Source organism: Centropristis striata, chromosome 17, assembly GCF_030273125.1.
Source record: "Centropristis striata isolate RG_2023a ecotype Rhode Island chromosome 17, C.striata_1.0, whole genome shotgun sequence".
Lineage (NCBI taxonomy): Eukaryota > Metazoa > Chordata > Actinopteri > Perciformes > Serranidae > Centropristis > Centropristis striata.
The window spans coordinates 27,362,126-27,375,441 of record NC_081533.1 but is presented as its reverse complement, the minus strand read 5'-3'; the positions used below and the strand labels follow the sequence as shown (position 1 = coordinate 27,375,441).

General features: G+C 37.3%; 1 protein-coding gene across 1 annotated transcript; it reads right to left on the bottom strand.

Annotated features, from left to right (window-relative positions):
* Window positions 1–7,967: 7,967 nt before the first annotated feature.
* Window positions 7,968–9,824, bottom strand: LOC131989849 (protein S100-P-like). Its single transcript, XM_059355196.1, has 2 exons — window positions 9,338–9,824; window positions 7,968–8,201 (listed from the first exon to the last, which is right to left on the bottom strand). The coding sequence occupies exons 1-2, from the start codon at window positions 9,473–9,475 to the stop codon at window positions 8,064–8,066; spliced, it is 276 nt and encodes a 91-aa protein (XP_059211179.1). The 5' UTR covers window positions 9,476–9,824; the 3' UTR covers window positions 7,968–8,063.
* Between the last annotated feature and the right edge of the window lie 3,492 nt (window positions 9,825–13,316).

The window sequence follows — 13,316 nt, the reverse complement described above, 5'->3', positions numbered from 1 at the left end:
TATAAGTTAATTATGCTTTTTGCAGCTACCGGATCTAAAGCGAGAACAATGCCTTATTACTTGTTAATTAATGGTTATTAAGGACCTTATTATAAAGCGTTACCAATTTGTCCATCCAAAGCAGCAGCTATTCTCAACCTTGGGGTCGGGACCCCAATTGGGGTCGCGAGATGATTTCTGGGGGTCGACAAGTCAGCTCTGTGTTCACTTAATGTCTTTTTTGGGTCATTTTGTGTTTTTGTTTTTTTTGTCATTTTGTGTCTTGTTTTGATCATTTTGTGTCTTTTTTTAGGTCATTCTGTGTTTTTGTTTTTTTTGTCATTTTGTGTCTTGTTTTGATCATTTTGTGTCTTTTTTTAGGTCATTCTGTGTTTTTGTTTTTTTTGTCATTTTGTGTCTTGTTTTGATCATTTTGTGTCTTTTTTTGATCATTTTGTGTCTTTTTTTAGGTCATTCTGTGTCTTTTTTTGATCATTTTGTGTCTTTTTTTGATCATTTTGTGTCTTTTTTAGGTCATTTTGTGTCTTTTTTTGATCATTTTATGTCTTTTTTTGATCATTTTGTGGTCAATTTGTGTCTTCTTTGGTCATTTTGTTTCCTTTTTTGGTCATTTTCTGTCTTTTCTGGTCATTTTGTGTCTTTTTTGGTCATTTTGTATCCTTTTTTTGGTCATTTTGTTTCTTTTTTGGGTGATCTGAACTGTGAGTGTGAGATTCTGTTCAGTGAGCGGGGGTCGCGCACAACATGCATGTTAAATTGGGGCTCGCGACTCAAAAAGGTTGAGAACTACTGCAAAGCAGAGCATGTCATTATTATACATGCCTTAGTTTTCCTATAGTACGTCTGTGATTACTAATATTAGACTACAGTTCCTGGTCAATTCTGAATGAACTAAACTATGTCATAATTGCCTGTGCGTCACACAATCCACAGCCATGCTCAGGTGAATTAATCCTTTATTGTCTTGTTACAGGAAACTGTCACTACAGGGTTTTGGTGTTGTTGTTGTCGTCATGTGGCCCCACCCTTGGGTGCAGTCACCCTGCTCACTCTGTGGGACTGTCGTCTTGGCAGGGGCAGGAGAGAACAGAGACCATCTCCATGAACTCCTCAGAGGTGACCTCCCCGTCTTTGTTGATATCCAGAATATTAAACAGATGGTCCACCTCCTCTGGATCCTGCAGAGCAACAAAACAGAGTCATATTGTTGGATACTGGTAAAATACTACATTATACTGAAATAAGTGTCAGTAAGAGCGGTTATTCAAGTTCAAGATGCACTGTAAGAAATGTCTGCAGATTTTACGGTGAAAAACTGCTAACCATGACAGCAAAATGCAAGACGCAAGACCGTAAAATGATAAATGGGTTAATTCAGTTTTGGTAACAATGAAATACCATAAATGTATAAATCACCCAAAACAGTATTTTTTTTACATAAAAAAAAAAAAAAATACATTACTCCACTGTAAAATACACTGGCACCGTGTTTGTGACAAAAAGATACTGTAATATATATATACAAGCCATCATTTTTGCATTTATTTTTTGTAAAAATACTTTTTCTCACTGTTAAATGTACTAAACACCATATCTCTAGTAATACATTGTAATATTTAATGGTAAAATCTTTCATTCGTGCGGCATTTAAAAAGTATTTTCTTGTCAATTATATGGCAGATGGAAAAAAGTTTTATTTTTTACAGTAAAATATGGACTAAAATGGCAATCTTAAATGTGAAATCAACAGTGCTAATATAATTTTACCGTAATATTAAAAAAAGTTCTACTGTATTTATTACGGTAAAGTTCTGGCAACCACAGCTGCCGGTTTTTTACCGTAAAAACAACTGATTTTTTTTTACAGTGTGGGTCTTTGGGTGCAAAAATAACGTAATATTGAGGTATGACAAAACTGTTGGAGAGACTCTTTAACCCTTTATCAGGCAAAGAACTATATTTGGTAGTTAGAGTCAGGTAATATTTCGAGAAAAAAGTAGCAAATTTACTAGATTAAAGTGGCAAACCTACAAGAAAAAAAGTCGCAGATTTAAGAGATTAAAAGTGGCAAATCTGCGTGAAAAAAGTAGCAGATTTACGGGAAAAAAGTGGGAAAAAAAGCAACTTTTTTCTTCCAGATTCACCACTTTAACCCTTAATAGGACACTCATTGAAATACTTGCAAATTCCAAATTTCAACGGTAGAGAATATTAGAGGATATTACATACTGCCAGAATGTGTAAAAAAACATAAAAAAATAATATTTTGAGAAAAAAGTTGACGAGATTAAAAGTGGCAAATCTACGAGAAAAAAATGCGTAGATTTATGAGATTTAAAGTGGTGAATCTGGAAGAAAAAAGTTGCTTTTTTCCCACTTTTTTCTCGTAAATCTGCGACTTTTTTCTCCCAGATTCACCACTTTTATATTTCGAGAAAAAAGTAGCAAATTTACTAGATTAAAGTGGCAAACCTACAAGAAAAAAAGTCGCAGATTTAAGAGATTAAAAGTGGCAAATCTGCGCGAAAAAAGTTGCAGATTTACGAGAAAAAAGTGGGAAAAAAACTACTTTTTTCTTCCAGATTCACCACTTTAAATCTCATAAATCTACGCATTTTTTTCTCGTAGATTTGCCACTTTTAATCTCGTCAACTTTTTTCTCAAAATATTATTTTCGTATGTTTTTTTACACATTCTGGCAGTATGTAATATCCTCCAATATTCTCTACGGTTGAAATTTGGAATTTGCAAGTATTTCAATGAGTGTCCTATTAAGGGTTAAAGTGGTGAATCTGGGAGAAAAAAGTAGCTTTTTTCCCACTTTTTTCACGTAAATCTGTGACTTTTTTCTTGTAGATTTGCCACTTTAATCTAGTAAATTTGCTACTTTTTTCTCGAAATATTACCTGAAGTTACCAAATGTAGTTCTTTGCCTGATAAAGGGTTAAACTGGTTTGAACTTCAAAAATGTAAACAAACTTTATTTTTAAAGTTGTTGCTGGAAATTTTAAAAAAATTGGTCATGACTTTATTGTTCTAAAATTTTAACAGCAATCACCAAAACTGAGTCACAAATAAGTCCAAGAACATAATACAATTTTGACATAACAACACAAAATTAAAAAAATCTCTTTTAGCATTAATAAAACCAGGAAAAGCCTGAGCCTTGACACCATAAGGCAACAAATTTTCAATGCAGTGGCTCCTTTTGTAACTTGGTGTAACAACTAAATTGAGTGGATAAACACTGGAAGAATGAACCTGAACAACACAACGGTAACCCTGATCAGCAAGGTTATCCCTCATAGGTGTATACGGTACCTTAAGCATTTCAGGCAACTCCTGCTCCAGCAGGATCTTCAGTTCAGCTTTGCTCAGGGTTTTCTTATTCCCACTTAAAGAAGCATATTTATCAAAGACCTTTCTGGGTTCCTGTAGCTGGGACATGGTCGCTGTTAAAATATGGTAAAGTGGAAATTAGAAGACCAATGGACAGAGCAGTAGATGTGTCTGGAATGGGATACTAGTAGGCAGTTCTTTGATATAGTGTGAATGGGTTTGTCATAATATAACAGGTAATACCAGTTCAGGCTTGTGTATGGGCGGTGGCCCCGTCTGCATCAACACAAACCACAGCCACTGTAATGACAATGTGGCATGATATTGAATGCATTTACTGAAGTGCTGTACTTTATATAAATCTACGGGTATAATGAATTAAAAAGAAAAATCCTGCAGACACCAGGAGTCGACTGGAATAGACACTTTTTATGGATGAATTACATAAAACAAGAGGAGTAAACTACAGGTTTCACAGTGTTTTATCAGATCCACTTTGTACTTATTTGCTCACAGGTGTGTCCTAAAATAATCAGGTATGGTGAGAAAATTCAACATCACTAATACACCTCAAAGAGTCAACAAGTTTTAACACACAGTATTCAATACAAATATTTAATATCAGTCCTTCAAACCATGCAGCCTCATATGTTGTTTGTTCCTGCCATCAAATACCACCCACGGGAGTGTTTCTTAAAGTAGTACCCCTTTAGGTTCCAGCAGATCAACACGTCTTCTTACATACATGTAACAATCAATGTTGTAAAAAGGCTCTTTTTTTCATATGTTTAGGTGGTAAAAAAAAACACTATTTGAAGGTTAGGCATTTAAAAAATACCAGAAAAAAAGAAAAAAGGTTGGTAACACTTTCTATGAAGACTACATCTATAGTGCATTATGAGCGCATTCATAGTGAAATATAATGCTCATTATAATCAATCATAATGCATTATGACTGCACTCATAAACATGAGTGAATCATGAAACATCATGATTAGCTATACTGCATTATAGATGCGTCTATATGAACCTCACTTTACTTAAAGCTTACATTGATCATTCATTTATACTTATGGCATCCTATGAGTCCTTACAACAATTGATTATTGAGGTGTGTGTATAGAGGGGTATGAGTAGTTGTAATGTATTATAAGCCTCATCAGTCAGCCTGTAGTTTATAACCAGTCAAGAGCACTCATAAGACACTTGGATTTATAAGTCATTATAAGCTTTATTTATAACTGTTGATATAGTGCATCATGAAGCTTTATATGTGTTTATGAATGCAGTCATAATGCATTATGATTGATTATAATGAGCATTATAATTCACTATGAATGCGCTCATAATGCACTATAGATGTAGTCTTCATAGAAAGTGTTACCAAAAGATCCATCTTATCACGCTTTATACTCCGTTTCCTTACTTTCCCCTTGGCTTTCACACTTCACTAGCCTACTCTTGTAGTTGGTTATGGTAGTTGGTCATAAATATTATGGGCACTCATGGGTGCCCCTAAGACTATTCATTGACTTTTTATTGAAAGAAGCTGCTATGTGGTAATGTACTACGTTACCACATAGCAGCTTCTAACACGTAAAATAACCCAGAACTACGTTTTTAGAAACTGCCCAACAGAAAAAATAAACTTTAAGAGGAAAAGGTGGTTACAGATGTGAGACATCAGATGTTACAGTGAGGAAAACTGAGCAATATATAAAACGGCTAACAAAATGCCTGTTTCTAGCTAAAACTAATAGATTTAACCATATCATATGATTATTTAAGCACTCTATGTCTACCAGAAAGGACAAGTTGGCTGTTAGCAAGCTAATGTTAGCTATGTGTTAGCAAGCCAATGTAAGCTATGTGTTAGCAAGATAATGTTAGCTATGTGTTAGCAAGCTAATGTTAGCTACGTGTTAGCAAGCTAATATCCACTTTTTTCCTCTTAAATGTTTAGTTTACCAGTTTGTCTGATTTTTTTTCTTTTTAAATAGTTCTTTAAATTGTTGGTATAGTACATTTAACCACACAACAGCTTTTGACAAATTTTCAGTTTTTTTTAGTAAACAAAATTGTCAAGGAGGCATCTTCTTTACATATTAAGGGTACGTCTCACTTCTCTTATTTTATGTCTCCTTGCTCTGAGGACAGTAGGTTTTATATTTTATTTATCTTCTGATTCCTCATGTAGTTAAAAATCTGTTGTGAGTCAGAACTAAAGAATTACAAACATTTGTTCTGCTTTTCATTTCCTTTTTTCATTTCCCCATTCAGATTTATTATTAATACTAAGAAAAGAGTATTAGAGTCCATCTGTAAGCAAGAAACACTTTAAATTCGTTTGTCAATTTCATTCAGTGCCAGGCTGATCATGAGTGTAGGTTTGATATGAGTGACACATTTACATTTTCCCTTAATCATCTACCCTAATAAAACATTGGCAGGTGTTCATCAGACACCACAATCATGTTCTGGGATATTAAATGCAATATTAAATTCTAATCAGGATAGCCTATGTACAGACGCAAATAATAATAAATAAATAATATAAATGCATCCCCTTGCCCCTGAGCAGGACAGTTCACAATAGAAATACAGAATGCAGGATTCACGTGCAGGTGTTTGTTAAACAGAAAACACTTTATTAATATTAGTGATTGTTTGTGTCTGTGCAGACACAAACAGCTGTTAAAGCTGACCGTCAGCTGATCCAGCTGTGATCCGCCGCTGCCGTCATGAGAAACGGACGTCTCTTCACGTGACGCTTCGGCAGACAGGACTTCTCATGTGTCTTAAAACTTTTTCCGCTCTCCTCGCCTAGTTTCCTTACGTCTCTCCATGCGTATTTAGACGCAAGGAAAAGACGCAAGTAAGGGAAACGTGGATGCAATTAAAGAACATGGGATGCACTCAAAGTCAATGCAGAGCTATAGCTTGTTTTCCCCCGGTGGGCGTGGTCTTCAGAATATGACATGTGACACTCCGTCTCTATAGCCTGGGTATACCCAGACTGCCTTGCGAACTGCGAAAGGGTCTGGAAACCAGAGGGATTTCTTAGCCCTGTTTTAGGGATCCAATCACAGAACGGGGAGGGACGGCAAGACGATGACGCGTACTACCCGGCAGACGGAAGCTTGTAGTTTTCTTACGGATCCAACATGGCTGCTGCAGACGCAAAACTCTCTTTAGCTGTAGATGGTGTTTTAAATAGTTTAGAGCGAAAGATGAAAGGCGAAAGGTCTCTCGGCGGCTCAGCTGTCCCCCGGCTAGTAGCGAGATCACCGGTAGCGCCGAACCGGCGAGACCGCCGGTCACCGCCGGTGATCTGGCTACGAGCCGGGGGACAGCGGAGCCGCCGAGAGACTCGCAGCAGCTTGTTTATTGCCCATAAAATCAGTGGATGTGTGTGGCTGAATGACATGAGGGGGAATAAAGCATGAAAATAAATAATCTTGCAGAAAGCGAGAACTGGAGAAGCAAAGCAGCAAGCAACACTCTCTCACAGACACACACACAACAAACATCCATTTCTGTTGCTCTACTACGTCATCTGGTATAACTGATCTGATTGGCTAAGAGCTACCTACAGACGCTTTGATAGACATTCTAAGCGCCCAATAAACGGCTCTGGAGGATCGTAAACCACACCTCCTCTACGGAGAAATCAATTGCTCGTTGCCAGACTAGACCTCATTTGAGAATAGTCTGGTGTTAGCCAGGCTACTGTCTCTATACATGGGGTGTGATAAGGTGACGTAAAAACAACACATGGGGTGGTTATTGGCATTAAATATAAAAAAGTAAATAAATATCCTCATCATGAAAAATATTAAACCATTTAGTACCAGAAAACAGTAGAAAAATATATTAAAATAATTATGCTCTATCATGATTCCCCTCTATTTAATCTATTTTTCTACATTTTCTACTATTTTTAGATATGTAATTATTGATGACGATATTCATGTTGTTTGTTCTCTATGGTATTGTATGCAATGTGTAGTTCCTGTATCTATTTGATTTAATAATATTGACCTCTCCCTGGGTTTTGTTATGAATATGAAATAATTTTTTTGTTTGTTTTTATGCAGAATCCTTTTAAATATGCTTCTCATATCTTTCTTACAGCAACTGGTTAATCAGGTTTAACCTGAAACCTAAAAAATATTATTTCTTATTAACCTAATTTGTGTTATATAATTTCCGTTATCCTCTTGTTGTGTTTGTTTCATGCCACCTTTGCATTCCCAGTAAATATTTTTCGACCAATATAGCTGCTTATAAATGACTCTACACTTTAGATTCTTATAAATCTAACACAATCATTGAATGTTAGGGGGACAATATCTTCATAAACAACTCAAAACAAGTCTAATATTAAAGTTATTAGGGCTGTCACTGTTGTCAAAATCTGATTTGAATAGGCTTTTGGTTTTCTTGACTTGAAGATTCAAGGCCTGATCTTATACAAGTCCTATTTGAGTAAAATTAGCATACTTTAACTAGTATTAGTAATTACAGTATAGTAATTAATTTGCATAATTAGAGTATTATTCTCCAGTGTTTGCATAAAAACCCTGCTACTCAAGATGAAAAACAGAATTACATACACACAAGCCATGCACAGGTAAATAAATCTTTTTATTCAGTGATTTCAGAAACTACAGGGATTTCATGTTGCTGTAATTTGACCCCGCCCCAGGGTGCGGTCGTCCTGCTCACTTCTTGCAGCGGCCGTGGCAGGCACAGGTGAGAGTAACGACCAGGATCACAAATTCAGTGAAGTCGACTTCAGAGTCTCCGTCCATATCCAGACCTTTCAGCAGCTTGTCCACTTCTCCTTGGTTCTTTGCGGCCTGCAGAAACCAGCAACATTAATATGGTTTTAGTCTTTTGTTCCATACATATTTAGTAGAAGCCCAAAAGTCTATTATTTAACCCTCCTGTTATGTTGCGGGTCAAACTGACCCATTTCAAAGTTCTTCTGCTTGGCTTGATAAGTGTTATCAACATAGAAAATTAAAAAGGTTAATTTCACATATTTTCAAACATTTTTAATTTTAAAATAAAAATGTAAAAAGTCAATGTCATGTAAAACCATTGTATTTTATATGTAGCTCTTTCCAATGTACATAAATAAAGTTTTAACATGCATTTTTTAATGAAAACGAGTGAATTCTCCTCATTGAACCATGATCTGTGGGAGCTAAAGAACACCATTGCACTAAATATTGGTTGAAATGGTCAGTAACGGAGTTATTAATGAAATATAAACAATGTTTATTGGGATTTTTTTTGTTTCTGACACCTTTGGATAATTAAACATACTCTGGGTCAAACTGACCCAGGGACGTTATTGCTGTTCAGGATATGTCTTTGGCAAGAACTTAATGTTGAGGCAAGATTTTTTTGGATCGGATTCTTTCATCCGATCAAAAATCCCAAATCCACCTTCAAAAACATCAAACATTTTCATAATTTTTAAAAATGTGGCTGGTTGATAAATTCTCTCATGGCTTAATTGTTTTCATTTTAATGTACACCCTTTAAAGTAACCACTAAAACTGGTAGCCACAAACATTTCTAGGCAAATAATGTAGGAAAAAAAACGGTCAAATCTTAATTAAAAGCCTGTTTTAGCATCAGTTAACCCATTGAGGCCTAAAACGCCTGTAAAATAACCCCCTAAAACCTGAAGTTTTTCTGGAAATTCAAAACAAGTGTCAACGCTTCTACTAAATAATAGATTTTTCAGCCTCTGTAGCAGATAGAAATGAAATTCAAAAAGTATTTGAGAGCTTATACAAATACTGCAAAACGACGTATCCGCTTTCCAGGCTTCAATGGGTAAAATCAGGAAAAGCCAGAGACACTTTACACTATAAGCTGAGGTTGTTGTATGGCGGGTGGTGGATATACTTAATAGAATCATTAAAATAGGTCTCAGTTACCCCGGCCAGCACAGTTGCCCCTCCCCAGTCGTGTACGGTACCTTAATCAGTCCTGGCAGCTCCTTCTCCAGCAAAGTCTTCGCCTCGGTTTTGCTTAGGGTGTCCTTTTTCGCATCGGTGCCGGCGTAAGTATCGAAGGTCTTCATCAGGATGGCCATGGCCGTCTCTAGCTGGGTCATGGTTGCTGCTTAAGTGAGGTGGTTAACACGGTCAAGAGGAAAATCGGAGACCAAAAGTGATCGACGGAGGGATAGGTGTGCTGGGACTGGAGTGCGAGAAACTCTTTTTATACCTTTGGAAAAAAGGGCTTTGGGACTTTGTCTGAACAGGCTAGGTATCGTCTTAAGTGTTTGATATTGGTGGAGGCTCCAACTCTGTCAACACTAGCTCAGGCCAACGCCCCCCAGTGTACATATTACCTCATAGACCATAAGGGGCTTTGGTAATTCGCTTGTTGATTTAAGGATAGGTCTTTTCAGCCGCCAGACAATGGTAGATCATTTTGTGATCTGAGACCAAGTAAATCTGATTATTGTACTGTGCAAAGTGCAAAAACCCTGTGCTGGTTTTTCACTTTGGGTATGATCACGAGATGACACAGAAACACATCTAAACCCAGCGGTACTGCATCCCCTGTGGTTAGTGGTCGTCTGAGCTGCTGTGTAAAGGTGGACATGAACCACGAAAGGAAACTTCAAACTGTATGAGAGTACACGAGTGAGCTTTTGCTTGCATGTTTCTGTTTGCTGGACTTGTTTCCTGGAAACAGTGCTCTGTTGCAGAAATTGACTGTATAGAGGCATTATTCTGGTCACACTCAATAATGTCTGTCAAACAGAAGGAGAAAGAAACCTCCGAGTGAAAATAGAGTGACTTGTGTGTTTTAATGAAATGGTATAGGGACATTATAGCAGTGTTTCCTAAAAAATGCTTTTAAATATCAATATTTGAGTTATGTGGATTGTCACTTATTATAATGTGCTAAATTTGTACCTCTGGGGTTAACATGGATCCTCTAAGGTGCACCATTGACATTGGCTTGGGAACATTTACTGTTTGTTGAGGTCCAATGATTGGCTCTTGGTTACATTACTGTAGATTTTACCTTGGGTACAGAAATTGACTTCTACTGTACCCCTATTTCTGAAAGAGCTAATTATTGGACCTCAAGGTATGTTCATTTTTGAGGTCTAAAAAAGTACATCTATGTTCCCAAGCCAATGTCAAGGAAACGACACCTGTACCAGAGACGGTTTAGAAGCAAAATGGTTCAGTTACCCCTGTTCCAGGTCACTTGTCTTCTCAACATGCAGACACAAAAATGGCATTTTTCAGGAGAAAGTTAACACCTGTCTCCGTCTCAACAACTCACTCTCACAAGATCTGGCAACATAGACAGCATTAGCGTTGTCCAAAGTCTTGTGAGACTCTGTCAAAACCATTTACGAACATCCTATATACATATATATTGTAATAGGGCACTACTGTCACACCGCGGTGAGGTTTGTCTTGTTCGGGGTTTTATTTTGTCTTGTGACTTCCTGTTTTATTTTGAAAATTAACTCTCCTCTCGTTTCAGATCACTTGCCCTTCCCCTGGTGTCACTAGTCTGATTGTCTTCCCTGATTCCTGATTGTGTCCACCTGTTCCCCATTGCCCTCATGTGTCTTATAGTCTGCGTCTCCCTTTGTCTTGTGCCAGAGTGTTTCGTTCCTGTCGATCACCCAAGCCAGTTACCACAGTCCAAGTTTTGTCTCTGATTCTTCGTGAAGTGTTGTATTCTTTTCCTCCAGGCGAGTGATTTTGTGTTCATAGTTTTCTTAGTTTGTACCTAGTGCCATAGTGTGTTGCAGCCTCCCTTGGAGTGATTTTTTTGTTATCGTGTAGCATTTAGTCTTAGCCTCCGTTTTTTAGGAGTGCCTTTTGTTTTGTATCTTTAGCCTTAGCATTTTTGCCTCCCTTTTGGAGTGATTTTCTGTTGGTTTATTTTTCTTTTGTGTCTGCTGTTTTGTCCCTCCCTTTTGGAGTGTTTTTTTGTTCTTATTAGACTCAGGATATTTTCATAGCCATTTATTTAATCACCGTGTCCTGAGGTTAAGAGGGATTAATAAAGTCCACACGGATCTTCGCTCTGCATCTGAGTCCTCCTTCATGTCCAGGCCTGACAACTACAGTCTAAGCCCTCAACTCAATGAGGATTCTGAATGGGTTTTAGGTTAGATGTCTGAAATAAGGTCTGTGGTTAGCACCACAACACTGCAAGCATATGAGATGTTCACGTTGTGTTGTATGTCATAAAATGCATTAGTAATTACTCCAACTTGATATTTGACATTTTTACGTGCCGTTAAAAAGGCGGTTGCTAACACACGGCTAAATGAGACTACAGCTCTCTCACTAGTTCGCCTCACAGCCTCTAGTCATGTGTTTGAGATATTTGGTTAACAAACAATTTTTAGGCTACTGTTTTGCTAGCTTGTCAAACTGCTGGTTAGCTTGTTGGAGACTGCCTGAAGCAAAACAGTAGTAGAGATTCAAGGCATACAACTGATGTGTAGTTAGCTATAGCATACACTAGCTTTTTACTTCGGTTGGCTGCATTAACACTTCAAACATTATAAAAGTGGAGTTCATTTGTGAAGATTATCCTGCTGAACAAAACTCGTAAGCATCAGAAATGTGTGTTTGCCACAGAGCTGATTTTCTGCCATGATCCAAAATCCAATGCAAAAATCCCATAGGCTAATTCTCAATAGACCCAATGGAGATGCTACTTCCGGGTTGGCCTACAGTCATTTTGTTTGCCCTCTATAACGAAAATATAAAATAGTTATTTTTGACGTTATTACGTTATTTTGACTCTAATTTCAAAAAAGAGAGGAGAGGCAATTTACTTAGAAAACTGGAGGTATATATGCTTTTATTGCACTGGCAAAACTTGTAATGGGCCATCTTGCTTTTATCTAGTACCCCTATAGGTACAAATTTAGCACATTATTTCTGAGCATGTACAGTATCGCTGTGTCACATTGCTGCGATTATTGTGTGTGTACAGGGGTGAATGCAAGCAAAAGACAGAGTGAAAGCATGAGAACGCTACTGTCACATTGTTTGGTGGTTAACACATTTTGCAGGTTGGTACAGAGCAGGAATGTGGGTAAGAGGTGGTGTAGTTTATTTCCATTAGTGCAGAAGTGTGTGTAGCCTTTAACGATCTTTATCAGTTTGAAAATGGTTGACTCATTGGGCCAAATGTCTCTGTATCAACAAACCTCTTGCAATCTAAAGGCGCCATCAGGTGAGTATTACTAACTTACTAGTCATCCACATGATGACTAATGATATTCACAAATGTGTTGAAGAAATGTGGCACCAAAATCATCTGTTGAGTTTAAACTATGCAGTGTGCATGGTAACAGTATACAATATGGTGAAGAACTGTAGGCAAGACAATTAGCATCATTACAAGAAAATTAAAGTTACAGGAGATGAAATTTTTTTTTACGAACTTTTTATTATCCCCATTTGTAACCTTAGACTTATTACGGTCACAATAGCATTTCTTATGCAAACCTTATCTTTTATAGAAACATAGCTTTTGTAGAATAGAGCCATACTATTCAGTAACCCTCCACCTACTTTCATTGCATGGATCCACCCATTCTCACCTGACTTCACTCACTCCTAATCAATGCTCTACTCTATATGTACCGGCCATTTTCTTTATTCTGGCTGGCAGCAACACGAAGCAGCATGTGAGGGCCCTCTGTCCCTGTGATTCAGATACAAATCTATGGTTGTGCGTATAAAAAAAAACATAATCGTCAAGCCTCATCATCTTCTATTGCTCTAAATGTGTGCATAGTGAAAATAAATGTCTTCAACGGAAACATCAGTTGTCCCTCCTACATCCTTATCGATGTACCATGGTGATGCTCGACCTCCGGTGAACCAATCCTAGAGATAGAAGCTACAGCTTTGTCTATGCACATATACAATCTGCATTTTAGAGGACAGAAA